This window comes from Pimephales promelas, chromosome 3, assembly GCF_988280905.1.
Source record: "Pimephales promelas chromosome 3, fPimPro1.hap1.1, whole genome shotgun sequence".
Classification (NCBI taxonomy): domain Eukaryota; kingdom Metazoa; phylum Chordata; class Actinopteri; order Cypriniformes; family Leuciscidae; genus Pimephales; species Pimephales promelas.
This window is the reverse complement of record NC_142771.1, coordinates 29,037,707-29,053,912: the sequence shown is the minus strand read 5'-3', so window position 1 is coordinate 29,053,912 and position 16,206 is coordinate 29,037,707. Positions and strand designations below refer to the sequence as shown.

Below are 16,206 nucleotides of genomic sequence, written 5' to 3'. Positions count from 1 at the left end.
GAAGATATTTTTGATTAAATTTGAGATGTGTATCACTGCTACATAGGCCCCATAGGGATTGAAACTTGACGGCCCAGAAAGTCATTGAAGAAAATGTTTAAATATTCCATGTGACTACAGTGGCTCAACTATAAGTTTATCAAGCGACATGAACACTTTTTGTGCGAAAAAAAAAAAAACGACTTTATTTGACTATTCCTTTTCTTCCTTGTAGGCTTGAGACGAGAGTTCAAGAGATTTCCACGACACATGCACGAGATGCGTCGTGGAAATCTCTTAATAAAGTCATTATTTTGTTTTATTTCCGCACAAAAAGTATTCGCGTCGCTTGATAAACTTATAGTTGAGCCACTGTAATCACATGGAAAATTTAAAATCAATCCCTTTTCAATCCCTTAGGGTGCCTATGTAGGAGTGATCCACCTCTCAAATTTAATCAAAAATATCTTCATTTGTTGTTCCAAAGACGAACGAATAGAAGGTCTTACAGGGTTGGAACAGCACGGGGGTGAGTAGTTATGACTTAATTTTCATTTTTGGGTGAACTAACCCTTTAAGTGTTAAAGGATTAGTTCACTTTTGAAAAAACTTTTGCTGATAATTTACTCACCCCCATGTCATCCAAGATGTCCATGTCTTTCTTTCCTCAGTCGAAAAGAAATTTAGGTTTTTGATGAAAACATTCCAGGATTTTTCTCCATATAATGGACTTCAATGGGAACCGGATGGTTCAAGTATCAAAAGACGGTTAATAACTGTTTCAGATGCAGCTTCAAATGTCTTTAAACGACACCAGACGATGAATAAGGGTCTTATCATGCAAAACGATCGGTTATTTCAAAACTTATTCCAAAAATGTAACTTTTATAAGGACAAATGCTAGCCTTGCTATATTCTCTGAGGCGCGTTTGTAACGTCTCGTAATACGTAATTACGTTCAAAAGGTCACGGGCGACGTAGCCGGAAGTACAGAATCAAAATCGTCCGACATCGTTGTTTTTCCTTTTAATTCCTTTTTTTTTGTAAACGGTGTTTGAGTTAGTTTGCACGTTCAACCTATGCGTTCAACTTGTAAACACTGACTCTGTACTTTCGGCTACGTCGTCCGTGACCTTTTGAACGTAATTACGTAATACGTGACGTTGCAAACGCGCCTCACAGAATAGAGCAAGGCTAGCATTTGTCCTTATAAAAGTTACATTTTTGGAATAAGTTTTGAAATAACCGATCGTTTCGCATGATAAGACCCTTATTCATCGTCTGATATCGTTTAAAGACATTTGAAGCTGCATCTGAAACTGTTATTAACACTATCTTTTGGACCTGAACCATCCGGTTCCCATTGAAGTCCATTATATGGAGAAAAATCCTGGAATGTTTTCATCAAAAACCTAAATTTCTTTTCGACTGAGGAAAGAAAGACATGGACATCTTGGATGACATGGGGGTGAGTAAATTATCAGCAAAAGTTTTTTCAAAAGTGAACTAATCCTTTAATAAAGAATAACATATTAGTTATTCAGTAATTCCTTATTAGTTGTGCAGTAAGTAAGAAATAGTATTCTAAAGTGTTACCAAATAATATGTTTAGGGATTTCTGTGAAGTTTTGACTGCCCTCTGTTGGCTAATTATATTGGTGAACTTAATTAAACCAATTTAAGGCAGATCTCAAAAGCCAGTGAATAGCACAGAGTAGCATGGTACAATAAACTTGAAACTCTTGTTCTGCCAACCTAGTTGTCAATCTTATCTCAGCTGGCATAAGAAAAGGGTGTATCATTAACTAAACACCGTACACATATGACACATATAGTCTGTTTATTTATTGTCATCAAGTGCTGTGAATAAATACAAAAGCCTTAAATATTAGTTACATAACAAAAACCCTGCATTTCATTTGAAAATGAGAAGTCAAGTTCTTAGAGGCAATATATTTAGAAATTCTGGCCTCTATGATCAAACATATGTGAAGCAAAGATGCTTAAAAACAAATAAATTGTTAAAGTGTTAGTAGAACGATCTAGGGGGGAGGGGGAACATTCAATCAAGTACATTAGTTTCGATCTTAAGGGCTATATTGAGGTCTATGCATGTACCTTTGCCTTGTACAAAGTAATTCTTCAATTTAACATCAGCACTACTTAGCATTACCAGACAGAAACACAAAAACTATTTGTGGCACAATAATTACACAAGTCATGAGGCACTGACACTGATATGTCACAACATAGATTTTATATATGGTAACATTTCGTAATTGTTGGCCACAAAGTGGAGTCGTCCATTCTCCAATTATAAAAACAAAACCAGATAGAATCAAAGACAGAAACTTTACGGCTAAAAAGAAACCGAAGAGGTAATTTTGACATCCAGTGGTCCTTCTTTTAAATCCAATCCTTCAAATTCATATAAATAGGTTGAGTATTCCTGCACTTCAAACCTCTAAACGCTTTGACATCAGCATTTTAGGACACTGAAATCATGTACAATCGCAGAACATCCCGGTTCTTTGAACGTACAATTATTATTTCAAAATATTACACATACAACGAGGAGAAGCAGTTATAATGGGCGACAGAGGGGAAAATGGTTAATGATACAGGCTAATAGGGAGAGAAAAATGATTGACCTTTGTGCACATGTCAAGACTGAATGTACATGACCCTGCTAATCATCCATGCCTATATTACGAAAAAGGTAAGACATGGATTCTCCATTGTGGATGCGGCGAATGGCTTCCGACAGGATCATGCTGATATCCACCGTCTTTATTTTGGGACACTGGAGTTTTTGGATCTCGTGTGGAATGGTGTTGGTGACAACTACCTGTACAGAAGGACATCAGAAAGTTAGTTCATGAAAACACACACTTGTCACTCTGAACCTCAAATTAAAATAATGTTATGGTGACCTCATCTATGGCAGACTCCTCTATTAGCCGAGGGGCATCTGAGGAGAGGATTCCATGAGTAGCCATGACAAAGATCTTGTAGGCGCCTCTTTCTTTCAGAGTTTCGGCTGCTGCTAGAAAACTGTCGACATCGTCAATGATGTCATCCTAAAACAAAACAAAAAAGGTTAAGAAGAGGGATAAACTTAAAGGAGTAGTTCACTTTTCCAAGATATCCATGTCTTTATCAAAGGTCATCAAAGGTTTTTGATGAAAACATTCCAGGATTTTCTCCATATAATGGACTTCATTGGGAACCAAACGGTTCAAGGTCCAAAAGAGAGTTTCAGTGCAGCTTCAAAGGGCTTTAAACGACACCAGACGATGAATAAGGGTCTTTTCTAGGACCATTCAAGTCATCACTCGAAAAAAGATTTGTTCATTTTGATGAACGAGTTTGAACAGGAGAGTCAAGAACGCTCATCACATTACAGAGCAAGACGAGCATTTGATCTTATAAAACTTAAACTTTTTTATTTATTTTTTTAATTGACAGATCGTTTCACTAGATAGAGCCTTATTCGTCATCTGGTGTTGTGTAAAGCCCTTTGAACAGTTTGCACTGAAACTCTCATTTGGACCTTGAACCGTTTGGTTCCCACTGAAGTCCATTATACGGAGAAAATCCTGGAATGTTTTCATCAAAAACCTTCATTTCTTTTCGACTGAAGAAAGAAAGACATGGACATCTTGGATGACATGGGGGTGAGTAAATTATCAGCAAAAGTTTTAAAAGTGAACAACTCCTTTAAAATAGCTCCCTGAATACGTTCAAATCTTCATTGAACTCACCACTATGATGGCAATTCGTCCACCAACATCTCCCACAACAGTTATTGGGGGTTTTTCTTTGGGAATCAGCACTATGCAAGAAAAAAGACACTAGTGAATAACGGGAAAAAAGTAAAACAGACTTAGAGAGTTAGCAAAGATGAGATTCTCACATGGTATCTCTAGGCTTGGAAGGATGGCGCCACTGTTTTTGACAGTGGGTGGGGAATGGCGTCCATCCACCAGGTCCGATTCTGCATCCTGGGCTTCACCGTGGATCACAGCGATCCCCAGCCGCAATCTTTCAGCAAATGACTGGGCCCTGTAAAAGGACAAACACAGATTTTGTTTTCAATGTTTTTTTTTTCATGTGGCTCTCTACTAAACTGTTTTGACACAAACCAAGGAACAAACACCAAAGAAAAAAAAGAGCCGCAAATGCTACACGAATTCCTGTTAATCGGGTAGGGCCCCCCACTGAAAAAAAATATATGCTTTATCTAATCAATAAAATTGTGGCAACATATTACAAGCAATATTATTAATTAAATTGTATGAATTAGAATTAATTAGAATGTTAATTTGATTAACTATTACTCAATTCTAATTTGTTCAATTTAATAAATAATATTGCTTGTAATCTGTTGCCACAATTTTATTGATTAGATAAAGCATATTCATTTTTACAGTGGGAACTTTGCTGAGGTCCCCCAAATGGGCCCGGTCCACTGGTTGAGAACCAGTGTCTTACACTGTCCTCTTTTTTAAAATACCCTTACTTAAGTCATTTATGAATCATCTATATTTTTTGGGACTTATTGTGTCTACTTTATACAGATGTTTTAATGTTGTTTGTGAGACAAATTTATATCACCATGTGACAAACATGTTTTTTTAACTGAATTTCTCATTTACTTTCAAATTTACAACCAATTGTTTTATCCCGTGGGATGCATGACTTTAAAAAATAACCAGTATACCAGTAGGAATTGAAATACTGACACACTTGGATGCATCTGACAGCACACGTCATCACCTTTCATTACCTCAACATCATGTTTGCACAGCGCCACCCAATGCATACAGTTGCATCAGTGAGATTGAAGTGAGGGATTTGGTGTCTTACTAGATGGTCTATTTCAAAGGCCTGTGGATCTTTAACATGACACGACACCGCAAAAGTAAGATATGATTTTTACCTTTTGGCTGATGCTGGAGATTTGGCCACAATTACAGCATTTCTGTAGTCAGGAATCTGAATGCAGAGGCAAAGTAAGTAAAAAAAAAAAACGATTTAAAAGTCAGAAATACACGCATATATTATGCATTAACATACAGTCAACGCTCATTACTAACTAATGGCAGATGACCTTCCATCTGAGCAAGGGAGAAAATGTATCATGAATAAATGAATGCATAAGCTTGAGTGCAGAAATTTATAAGCAGGTTTCTGTCCTGCTTTCTATTTATTAGAAACATAACATGGACTGTGACCTATTATTCAAACTGAAGGCTTTGACAGGACAAATGGAAAAAAAAAAATAACAACATGCATGACATCCAGACAAGGACCTACTTCTTCCTGTATGTACTGTAGCAGGAACGGCGAGGCCCGGAGATTGTCCACTGGAATGTTGAAGAAACCCTGGATTTCCTTTTGATGCAAATCCATAGTAATGAGATGAGTCAGACCTGCTCAAAGCCACATTAGACAGAGTTAGAAGACTATAATTGCCCAGTTTCCTTATAAACCACAAATGAAGAGACAGTTTAGTCTCAGATCGACTTATTTACCTGCTTTACACATCATTGAGGCAAGTAGTTTAGAGACGATTGAGCCCCTCTTCCTCATTTTGCACTGTTTGCTGTAGGGGAAATAGGGAATGACGCCGATGATGTTCCGAGCACAGGACGTCCTGCAGGCGTACACCATAATGAGCAGCTCCATGATGGTGGTGTTAACATCCCTGCAGATGGGGAAGGAAGGAAGGTTTCAAAGACTGGGATTTAGGAAAACTAATTTGCATACATCAGTATCAATGTCAAAGTGAGGGATAATTTACATGAATTTGCATAATGCTACACACTGGCAGCAGGAGGTTTGTGTTAAAAAATAAATAAATAAAGTTAATTATGGTTCTTATCTCAACTTTTCAACTTTTCTTTTGACTTCATGTTAAATCATTAATATAACAATACATTTGTGTTAAATAAATAAATAAACATATCAACAAAATTAAATTGCCTTCACATGATGAAAAAATGATTGCCTCCTACTGTTGTGTTTAAGGCTTCTTACTTGGACACGGTCTGAATGATGAAAACATCTTTGCTGCGCACAGACTCTTCGATTTGGACACGTGTTTCTGTGGGAAAAGAAATGTTACTTTATTTTTTAGGTACATTTTTAACTTCACACAAACAGACTAGCTATTTAAAAGTTTGTACAAAGATTTGACTGCAGGGAATAATGGGAGACTTTCACCACAGTGTCTGCATGTGGGAGTGTACGCGTATCTCCATTTCGCAATACACAAGCATGAACCAAAACAAAGACTGTCAGTTGAATTAGCCAATAGTAGCTCAGATCCCTGCTGTGTATTGTCTACTCTCTACTCTATGGCATGCAAAGAATGAACAACCACTTCAGCTACAGCCACCGCTAGTGTAGATACAAAAAACAGATATTTAATAGAAAGTTGAGCAGAAAACAGGCCTTCACCTCTGTTAGCCTCCTGATAGACCTGCACCTTCCCAAGTTCAACACCCAACCGCCTGTGCAAAAACACATTTTTAGAAGAATATGAAGCAAAATAACAACTTAAACACAACAGGAATCTTTCGTATTTTACATTTAAGTTACAAGATGTAAATCTCCAGTTAGACTAAAAAAAAACCCATAGTTAAAATGTTAACATAACTATTGATGTTTATTCTTTGCATGGAGGTATATATAAATATAAATACAAATATACACTGCATATACATATATATATATATATATATATATATATATATATATATATATATAAACATTTTATTAAATGTGTGCCTTTGTGAGATTCAGACACACACTACTATTCAAAAGTTTGGGGTCTGTATTTTTGTAATGTTTTTTTTTTTTTTTTAAAGAGCCCCTTATGCTCACCTAAGGTGATTAACATAATGTAACCCTGCTAAATAAAAGTATTAAAAAAGAAAGAAAAAATACTGACCCCAAAACCTTTGAACAATAGTGTATTTTAAGATAGAAAAAAAAACCTGCACACCTCTTAGATAAAAAAAAATAATAATAAAATCTTGATTCGGTACTAACCATTGGTACTCAAAAGAATACAGTTGTTCCTGCTCAGATCTGCTGTTGGAGAATGACTGTCTTACCACTTTTCCTAACTACCCAATATAACTGCCGTGTTATAATGGACCTCCAGTGGCAACTTACTCGGCTATCCTCCTGCCCAGCTCTCTGCTGGAGGGGTTGGAGTTGGCCGTGAAGATGACCAGACCTCCTTTAGCGGCACTCATGTCCTGTGGTTGTCTGGTGTCTACCTCTAGGGACTCAGGCAGTGGCTCCCTGGGCACCCAGGCACTGCTGAGCCCTTCCTATCAACAGGACCACAGGCACACTGTTAGTTTAACACCAGACACTTCCTGCAAAAACAAAGGGAAGATGGCATGTTTACACACACACACAAACACACGAAATAACCCAGACTTGATGAGAAAAGTGCACACACACATGGATGACTAACTACTGACACATAATTACAGCTAACAGGAGACTTCGTTCGGACTGAGTCTGCGCGATGGTGGTGAATCACGGTTCGTGACAGGAGCACCAACAGACCCTCATCGAGTCAGGCATGTCATGATAATACTGACTCATATCAATTAATAACTCGACATCCACATTGCAATGAGCCCAAACTTTTACCAAAACTAAATTAGTAATTATGCTAAAGAGTTTGCTTAGTTCACTCATTCATTACGTTATGCAGCTAAGCTAGCTAGACCTTATGTCTCTTTAAGATAAGAAAGATATACAGTAAAAGAAATTAATATTAGCATAACACAAATTGTTGTGAGTTTGATTTAGAATTCCACAAAAATATACATAAATCTCACCAGTTTTGATCTTTTAATCGATCCCTCCGCCTGGTTTACGGTATCATTTGAACCAACAATGTGAACATTGCTACCTTCGAGAAATATCCAAGATGGCAGCTATCGCGCACAGATTTTCAAAATAAAAGTTTATTATTATTTATTTTTTTGGTATATTTATTTTTATGTATGCGTGTTTAACTGGTCGCCATTTTTATTCACATTTTTGCTTTTCTCTCTCTCCAGTTTGATCATTTTGTGCACAAAAGTCCATATATTGTGTCAAAAATATGATTGTAAAACTGCATTTATATCAAAATAGGAGTTGTTTTTTTTATGGAATAAATATATGAAAAATAAAATGAAATAGAATAATGAAATAACTTTCTTATACATTTAAAAATAATACTTTTTACAGAAATAATATACTTAAAGTAATACTTAGGTACATCTTTATGTGTAATTTCCAAATGACTTTTATCGTCTTTGAAATCTGGTTAAAGTTTTCTGTCAAGGTCAAGACATGTCACACGATTAGTTTAAATGTGTCAGGCAGACACCAACACCGCATCACCCATCATCACACACGTCCCTTCACGGCTGCAACTCTATGCTACCATCTAGTGCCTGGTTATAATACTTTTACATTGCACAAATTGAAACATCACATGCAACTAGCAGGGAATGGGAAATGAAAGCAATGATTCTTAAGAAAGCGTCACACAGTTGCCAAGTCTGCAGACATTTGCTTCATAAGTTCAATTTGCAAAACCAAGGGTGAGGAGTCTGAGGACCTACAAACGTCACCATTAGCCACGAAAAGAGAAATGAAAATGCTTTATGCTTTATATAGGGAGGCGGTAACATTTCAGAGACTTGTGGGTGATTTTCCAATTTTCCAAAGTCATTAGAGCAACACACACAAGTACCTCAAGCAAAAAACTTTAATACTTAAAAGAATACTTTTAGGAAACATTACACATTTGATTCCAGGATTTTTAGTTACAAAGAAGATATTCATTTAAATAATAACAAACTAGTCCAAAGTTTAATGGAATGTTCTGTTTTTTTGATCAAGATGTAATGAGGATTTTTCTTGATGATATAAATGTCTTTATATTTCAAATACACACATTTTCATTCATTCATTCATAAAGAGCAGAAATACTGGTGAACGGGGAAGGAGACAGCTGTAGAGAGAGCGATTCCCAGACTGTCCCCCACGCTTGCTGCAGCCATGGCAAACTCTCTCTCACGCTCAGCGGTCTGTCCAGAAACACAGCGTAAGAGAATGCTTTAGAGACCATGACTAATACATGCAGATCTATTCAAATGGTACGAATGAAGTTCACATACCTCCTCACGGATGAAATAGAAGGTATTCACATAGGCTGCTCCTCCCAACAGACCCTCATAGAGGACAATAATAAAGACCACCCATGGGTAATGCAAAAACTGGTAATATACAGCAAAACCCAACACAACAGCATTCACACACTGAAAGAGAAAGAGTAATCAGAGTCATGAGGAGTTTTAAATATGTTTTCTATTGTCTTGTATTTACGGTTGCATGATATGTACAGTATATATACGTTTATGTACAGATCTAACCTGTAGGAGAGACATAAGGAAAATTTTCCTGATCTTAAAACAGACGAGAGATGTGCGGGAGACAAACACACCAATCTGGTAAATTGTCTGATACCTGCAGAGGAGAGATAATAATCCACATTGAGCATTTGCTGGCATTTAAATGTAATGAAACAACATCAAAACAGAAACACAACTAATAATGTTTGAGACAGAAGATCCAAGTCTCCAAATTAAGTGGATTTGGGATGTTCTCTTAAAGGGATACTTCACCCCAAAAGGAGAATTTATTTAATCATATATTCACCTCTTATGTGGAATTTTCGTTTTTAAGTGAACGTGACAACATTTTTTTTAATGATGTCTACATTATTAAGGCACAATGGAAGAATTGTACTTTATTTTATCATAATTTCAGTAAGTTTATAATTCAATTAAACAATCTTTGTGTATCTATATTTTATTATTTTCTTTCTTGTTTATTTGTAATTTTCCTAAATATTTTAATGCCTTTGCAAAGCTTGGTTGAATACTATACTTCATGTTTTTATTATTTAATGCTTTTAAATGCTTTTATTCAGCTAGGACTCATTAAATTGATCAAAAGTCTCCGTAAAGACATTTATAATGTTACCAAAGATTTCAATGTCAAATAAATACTTTCTTTTAACTTTCTATTCATCAAAGAATCCTGAAAACAATGTATCATGGTTTACACAGAAAAAAAGTCAAAATTAATAATAATATGAATTTTTTGAGCATCAAATCATCATACTAAATATATTTTTTGAAGGATCATGTGACACTGAAGCTGAAAATTCAGCTCAGGAATAAATTACAGTTCAAAATATATTTTAAAATATATTAAAATGAAAGCATTTAAATTGTAGTAATATTTCTCAACATCATTGTTTTCACCATTTAAAAATAAATAAAATTAAAGTCAGCATGAAATCAAATTTGACAAATCTTCTTTTTATAGGTAATACTGTAGTGTCTATTATAAATGATTTATCTGTGCACTTCATTATTTTTTTTTTAAATTCATGTACGCTTACAATCTTTAATCAAAGACATTACCCTTCCCTCCCCCATAGAAACAACCTCTTTTCTACTTCGGTCACGTGGAATGGCGAAAGGGTGCGGCCAGATCCGATGAGGGTGCGGCTATCGGTGAACCGCCTCTCAGAGAATCGCATTCAAATCTGCCTCCATTTTGTTTGCAACGCCCAACCTCCAACGGTCCAATCAATTCCCGAAGGACGAGATCAAGCCCTGCCCTACATTTTTTTCTAATTTCAGAAGCCGTTTCACTCGGATATACATCACGACAAGGAAAAAATGCCAATCTCAACTTCCGTTTCACGCCGACTTTAAAACAGTTCCGACCCCAAAATTTTGAACGGTAGTGTAATTCAAAGTCATGAAATGAAAGAGATTTGTCATGTGTCCTACCAGCGATATTGTTCTGCGTGTGAGAGAGAAGAGTCAGGAAAGTAGAGCAGCTCCAACTAATGAGAGAGATTAATACATTTATAGTGATATTTAAAGATCACAGGTAGTTTTTACTGGTGTCTTACTCTTTTTGACTTGTCTGTGACTGTTACAGAAAACACTCACCAGTCCCTGGTTAATGAAATACTCAGCGAAGTAAACCACACTAAGAGGAATAATAAACTTCAACAGGCCCTGAAAGAGAACATATAAACAGAAAATAAGTAAAAGACTCAAAGAGGAAGTGGATTTCCTGACTGCACCACAAGGAATAATCATGAGACAAATTATTTTATTACAAAAAACGGTAATAAAAATGCATCCATCCTCATGGGTGTCAGTATAAAATTCAAGGTCTTTGAATAAATAAATCATAAAAAATGATTCTGCAAAAATTACATTACTCATATAGATGCACATAGCAAGTCTAACCTTTAAAACGCATATTTGGTCAGTGAAGGTCAGGGGTCCGATGTGATGGTCCTCTGTCAGAAGGAAGAGTGGACCATCATATATATAACCATGAGAATGAAAAGTTACAACAATACAAGCAGCCAGTTCCTAAATGTACACACCTTGTTCTTCTGGAGATGGCTCGGAGTCCTCATCAGTATCAGCCTCTTCCTCAATTAAAGGGCGTCTCTCCCTTGAGTTCGTCGTTCTGAAATAACTGTGACCAACATTGTCCCGTCTCCACTGTGGGAACGAGGGTGGGAACACCAGGAGGAAGAAGTAGCTGGGGGGAGAAAAAGATATGTTTATGCAATCAATTTGGTTAACAGGTTCAACAAATAGAGTTGAGAAAGTTATTCTGACCTCACAGCCAAAATAACAGGGACAACCAGCATGATCCATAACGTAACTTGGGGGGTCAGACCAGCCTGTGTAAATGCTGAGTAGAGCAAAGCTCCAGCTACTCCTGCTGCCCCCGTGCCAGACCCCCAGCCACTTAACACATCCCTTAAAAAGACAGAAACACAGACGCAAAGTATTGATAAATAACTAGTAAAACTGAGATCAGTGACTAGGGCTATGCTCGGAATAGAATACTAACATATTCATACTTTTTCTGTAATATGGAGTCATTGTTTCATTCAAAAGTGTGGGGTCGGTAAGATTTTTCAATGTTTTTAAAGACTCTTATGTTCACCAAGGCTGCATTTATTTGACCAAAAAAACATAGTTCAAGCAACAATATTGTGAAATAATAGTACAATTTAAAATAATAGTTCAAAATATTTTAAAATGTTAATTATTCCAGTGATAGCAAAGAATTACAGCGTCATTACTCCAGTCCTCAGTGTCACATGAACATTTCTGATTGTTGAAAACTGTTGTGCTGCTTAATATTTCTGTGGAAACCTTGACCATTTTTCAGGATCCTTTAATGAATAGAAAGTTCAAAAGAACAGCATTTGTTTGAAGTATAACATTATGAATGTATTTACTGCCATTTTTGATCAATTTAATGCACCATTGCAGAATAAAAGTGTTCATTCAATAACTAAAAACATACTAATTTAAAAACATAAGAACTGCTGTTACTACAGTCACAAAATGAAATGACCAAAAGACTAAGATAATAAGGTTATAACAATGTGAATAATGGTTACTTTAACATCAAAATTTGTGCATACTGTACATGTACAAAAACATCCCAATTCAAACAGTCTGAATGAATGGGTTCCTAGGCACTACCTGCTGAAAAACACAGAGAGGGAGAGGAAGGAAAGCTCCCCCAATCCTGAGCTAATACTGGCAAAGACGACACCTGAGGAAAGATTCAGAGGTTCATCATCACAACACTTATCAGATCTCATTAATCCAACTCAAAGGAGGACATGCTCATTACCAGTTATGCTCATCGATACAGTCGATGAAAATGACACCATCAGGAAGCTGACTACTGCCGTAAAGAAACACACCAAAACACGGAAACTGTTCAAAATAAAAGTGAAAGAAAATAACACATCAATTAAGATTTTTTGTCTTTCACATAACTATCTTTCTTTAACAGAAAAAAAAAACACTCTGCGGAGCTACATTCAAATCAAATTCATCCTTTCAACTTTAACAGGTTTGACATTGATTTCTCACACTATTGCACACTATCCATCGCTTATCACAGTCTTCCATGACATAATTTCAACATCTACGCAGCTAAACCTGTCTGAAGATGCTGATAAGTAAAATAAGTGCTTGTCAACTTTACCCATAAGGCACTTTGTGTATATAGAAAGGTGCTGTGAATTTGATTATGAGGGTGGGTAAGATGTCAGCCAACAGCACAGCCTAGAAACAGAAATAAAACAGTGTCACTCCCTGGACAAATATTTAAACATACACAACATGAGGGACATGTTTGAACAGTTGAAACAGGGAATGACAGAGACTGAGAGAAAGAAAGACAGACGTACCGCAGTAGACACGGGATTGCAGTCAAAGCGGTTGCTGCCGTTCCTTATCTGTATGTTAGTCCCATTTGGAGCTGGAGTCTAGAGCGAGAATCCAATAAAAAAAAACGAGAAACACGAGTAATAAAACCTTGTGGAAAAAGTATAGTTTAACATAATTTTAAAAAGAGTACATAATGGACATAATATACTTTAAAAGAAAACTAATGTTATTGGAAATTCTATTATAGTTTAAATTAATTAAATTAGTTAAATTTAAGAGTGTAGGACTTAAGTACATCTTTATCCCCTATTTCACAGACAAGGTTTAAGGTAGTACGAGAATAAAATTCATGTTTGAGCTGTTTCAACTGAAAGAAACTCGCACTGGTATATCTTAAAACATGTTAGTGGCATTGTTTTGTCTCAAGATTTTTTTAACCAGACATATATGTAATTTCATAATTACTTCTATTCTCTTTGCAATATGACTGAATGTACAGATAAGCATTAATGGTAAACAAAAACATAATGTAATGTATTTAAATATATTTGTAATTACACATTTGTAATGATTAAGCTGCAATTTAGTATATTTAAAATATATCTACTTATAATATATTTAATCTGTTAGTCAATACTTTTATATAATAAGTGTATTTCTTAAAAGCAAGACTAAAGAATATTAAAATATGACTTTAACATTTGACTATTACAAAGTGTACTTTTTAAAAGTATACTTAGGTTTGCTAATAAGAACAATAACAACATCTTTAATATCACGTTATTTAATTAATTATATTAATTGGGAGTAATTTATTCATTTATTTTGAAATACACTTTTAGTTCAAAGTACTCGTGCACATTCAATACAATTAAACACACTTATTTTTTACAAGGGAAGGATGGAGTTGTGGCAACTGTTTTTAGCAATATAACCATAGCCAAATCTCAGGAATATCTTACAGGTGCTGTTGTGTTTTGAGATTCCTGTTTTTGTAAGATGTCATGTGCTGCACTCAGCATCACCACATATGCAAAGTTATTGCAAAGTCCCAGTAACCTAGATAGAGATAATGAAGATTAGTTTACATATTGCGTATCACTCACTTTAAGCAAAGTTTACAGAAGATTCACTTACCAAAACCCAATACAAATTCTCCAGCGCTGAAAACGACCTATAAAAAACACACATCAGGATAAAAAAAATGCTTATTTTATAAATCATGAAATACTGTTAAAGTGTCGTTATAACCTCCTACCTTCAGTGTGAGCTGTAATGACAGGGTCAGAGTTTAATGCTCGATCCATTTTGCGACTTTAATCACTGAAAACTACTTCTCTAGCCGAGAGTTCAACTACAGACATCCGTAAACATTACATATTCATAACAACTGTGTATCTAAATGATCATAGCTCATTTGCAGCGGCGTAATGTTAGATAAACAGACAGGCACAGATCCACTGTCTTCCACTTTCATTACCTCAAATTAAGCGACAGCAATCACAACCACAACAGCACGATGGTGCTACACAGAAATAGATCCGACTGAGCGCAATACTTCTAGGAGTAAACAGTTCCCACCGACTGAAGTGACTGTTTCTCAACATGAGGACAGGAGAGGTGTCAGTCAATAAATGGGAAAACAAAGTAAATTGTGTTGCTTATTTGAACAATTAACTTAGATATGTTGATGTAAATGTAAAAGTAATTCATTTCTTGAAAAAAGTAATAGGATTATGTAACTTGCGTTATTAGTAATGTAATATCTCAAACACTGGCCAAAACACCTACCAACTAACTGTGCTATGCTAAAACTGGACTTCTTGGTTTATTTAGAGAAATGTCAGATATCACTGCAAGAGAAAAACATCACACAAAAAAGGTCACAGGAGCGTCCAGCTGTTTTTTTTTTTTTTAACAAATAGCTACACATAGCTGGTGCACTATTTTAACTCTTTTTTACAGATTGCTGATGGTGTGTTTTTGCCATTATTATTATTATAACATTTATCTAATGGTTAGAGAGTCAGACTTGTAACCTGAAGGTTGCATACCCTCGAGCAAGGTACCTAACCCCTATCTCTACCCAGGCACGCGCGTGTGTGTATGTCTCTCTGTGTGTACTGTAACTTTGATGGGTTAAATGCAGAGGACAACATCAGAGTATGGGTTTGGCCTTCACTTCACTATGTTTTATTGTCTTTTTGCATTAAGTGACCGAAAAACTAGCCTACTAAACTAAACAATGCTGTGATGGTGTTATACAACAACCGAGCGAATAACAGAAAAATAATTGTTTCTTCTGACATTCATAATCAGTTTTTGTATATTTTCCCCCCTTTTCGGTAGCGTCCCATTAACCACTAGAAGTTTACTATTCACAGTACTATAAGAATATGTGTACCATTTGAACAAGTATTTAACATTATAGTTACCAAACCCATTAGTCAAGATTTCTGCCATTCTCCATTATCAGGACATCATTTGCATATCACTGTCTCCCTCTACTGGTCAGTCTTTATAAATGCATCAAAAACTAAACTGCAGGACTGTTCATTTATAAAAATAAAAGACAGAAAGAAAGAAAGAAAGAAAGAAAGAAAGAAAGAAAGAAAGAAAGAAAGAAAGAAAGAAAGAAAGAAAGAAAGAAAGAAAGTGTATTAGAAAACTTTTTTCTTAATTTACAAGAAAATATATAAGAACATTTCTATTTTATCATAAAATGTAATTCTAAATTAAGAACATTTGTAATAAATAAAAAATACAATACAATAAAAATCATTATAAATGTTCTTACAAAAAGGTAGGCAATTTGTTCCAGAAACAGTTTTTGATCTGCTGATTGAAAATCTGTGGAAGGCCTGGGCCTATAAAATGTTCTTCTAATCATTGCTGTCCT

At 35.5% G+C, this 16,206-nt stretch overlaps 2 protein-coding genes across 2 annotated transcripts; both read right to left on the bottom strand.

Annotated features, from left to right (window-relative positions):
* Window positions 1-2,527: 2,527 nt before the first annotated feature.
* prpsap2 (phosphoribosyl pyrophosphate synthetase-associated protein 2) lies at window positions 2,528-7,953 on the bottom strand. The gene is made up of 11 exons (XM_089128716.1): window positions 7,848-7,953; window positions 7,165-7,325; window positions 6,445-6,497; window positions 6,022-6,088; window positions 5,517-5,689; window positions 5,299-5,414; window positions 4,922-4,977; window positions 3,896-4,044; window positions 3,744-3,814; window positions 2,913-3,059; window positions 2,528-2,827 (listed from the first exon to the last, which is right to left on the bottom strand). The coding sequence occupies exons 2-11, from the start codon at window positions 7,245-7,247 to the stop codon at window positions 2,669-2,671; spliced, it is 1,074 nt and encodes a 357-aa protein (XP_088984842.1). The 5' UTR covers window positions 7,248-7,325; window positions 7,848-7,953; the 3' UTR covers window positions 2,528-2,668.
* A 799-nt stretch (window positions 7,954-8,752) lies between these two features.
* On the bottom strand, window positions 8,753-14,894 carry cln3 (CLN3 lysosomal/endosomal transmembrane protein, battenin). Its single transcript, XM_039686670.2, has 15 exons — window positions 14,566-14,894; window positions 14,445-14,481; window positions 14,270-14,366; window positions 13,328-13,405; window positions 13,123-13,202; window positions 12,763-12,848; window positions 12,609-12,681; window positions 11,727-11,870; window positions 11,486-11,646; window positions 11,343-11,395; window positions 11,037-11,105; window positions 10,872-10,927; window positions 9,438-9,531; window positions 9,183-9,323; window positions 8,753-9,092 (listed from the first exon to the last, which is right to left on the bottom strand). The coding sequence occupies exons 1-15, from the start codon at window positions 14,612-14,614 to the stop codon at window positions 8,976-8,978; spliced, it is 1,335 nt and encodes a 444-aa protein (XP_039542604.2). The 5' UTR covers window positions 14,615-14,894; the 3' UTR covers window positions 8,753-8,975.
* Window positions 14,895-16,206: the final 1,312 nt, after the last annotated feature.

Coding starts and splice junctions, on each gene's coding strand:
- prpsap2 (XM_089128716.1), bottom strand. CDS start 7,247: ATGAGTGCCGCTAAAGGAGGTCTGGTCATCTTCACGGCCAACTCCAAC. Junction 5,690..6,021: donor ATCATTCAGACCGTGTCCAA/GTAAGAAGCCTT, acceptor CCCCATCTGCAG/GGATGTTAACACCACCATCA. Junction 3,815..3,895: donor TCCAAGCCTAGAGATACCAT/GTGAGAATCTCA, acceptor TTTCTTGCATAG/TGCTGATTCCCAAAGAAAAA.
- cln3 (XM_039686670.2), bottom strand. CDS start 14,614: ATGGATCGAGCATTAAACTCTGACCCTGTCATTACAGCTCACACTGAA. Junction 9,324..9,437: donor TCCTTATGTCTCTCCTACAG/GTTAGATCTGTA, acceptor TTTCTCTTTCAG/TGTGTGAATGCTGTTGTGTT. Junction 9,093..9,182: donor TCTATTTCATCCGTGAGGAG/GTATGTGAACTT, acceptor GTTTCTGGACAG/ACCGCTGAGCGTGAGAGAGA.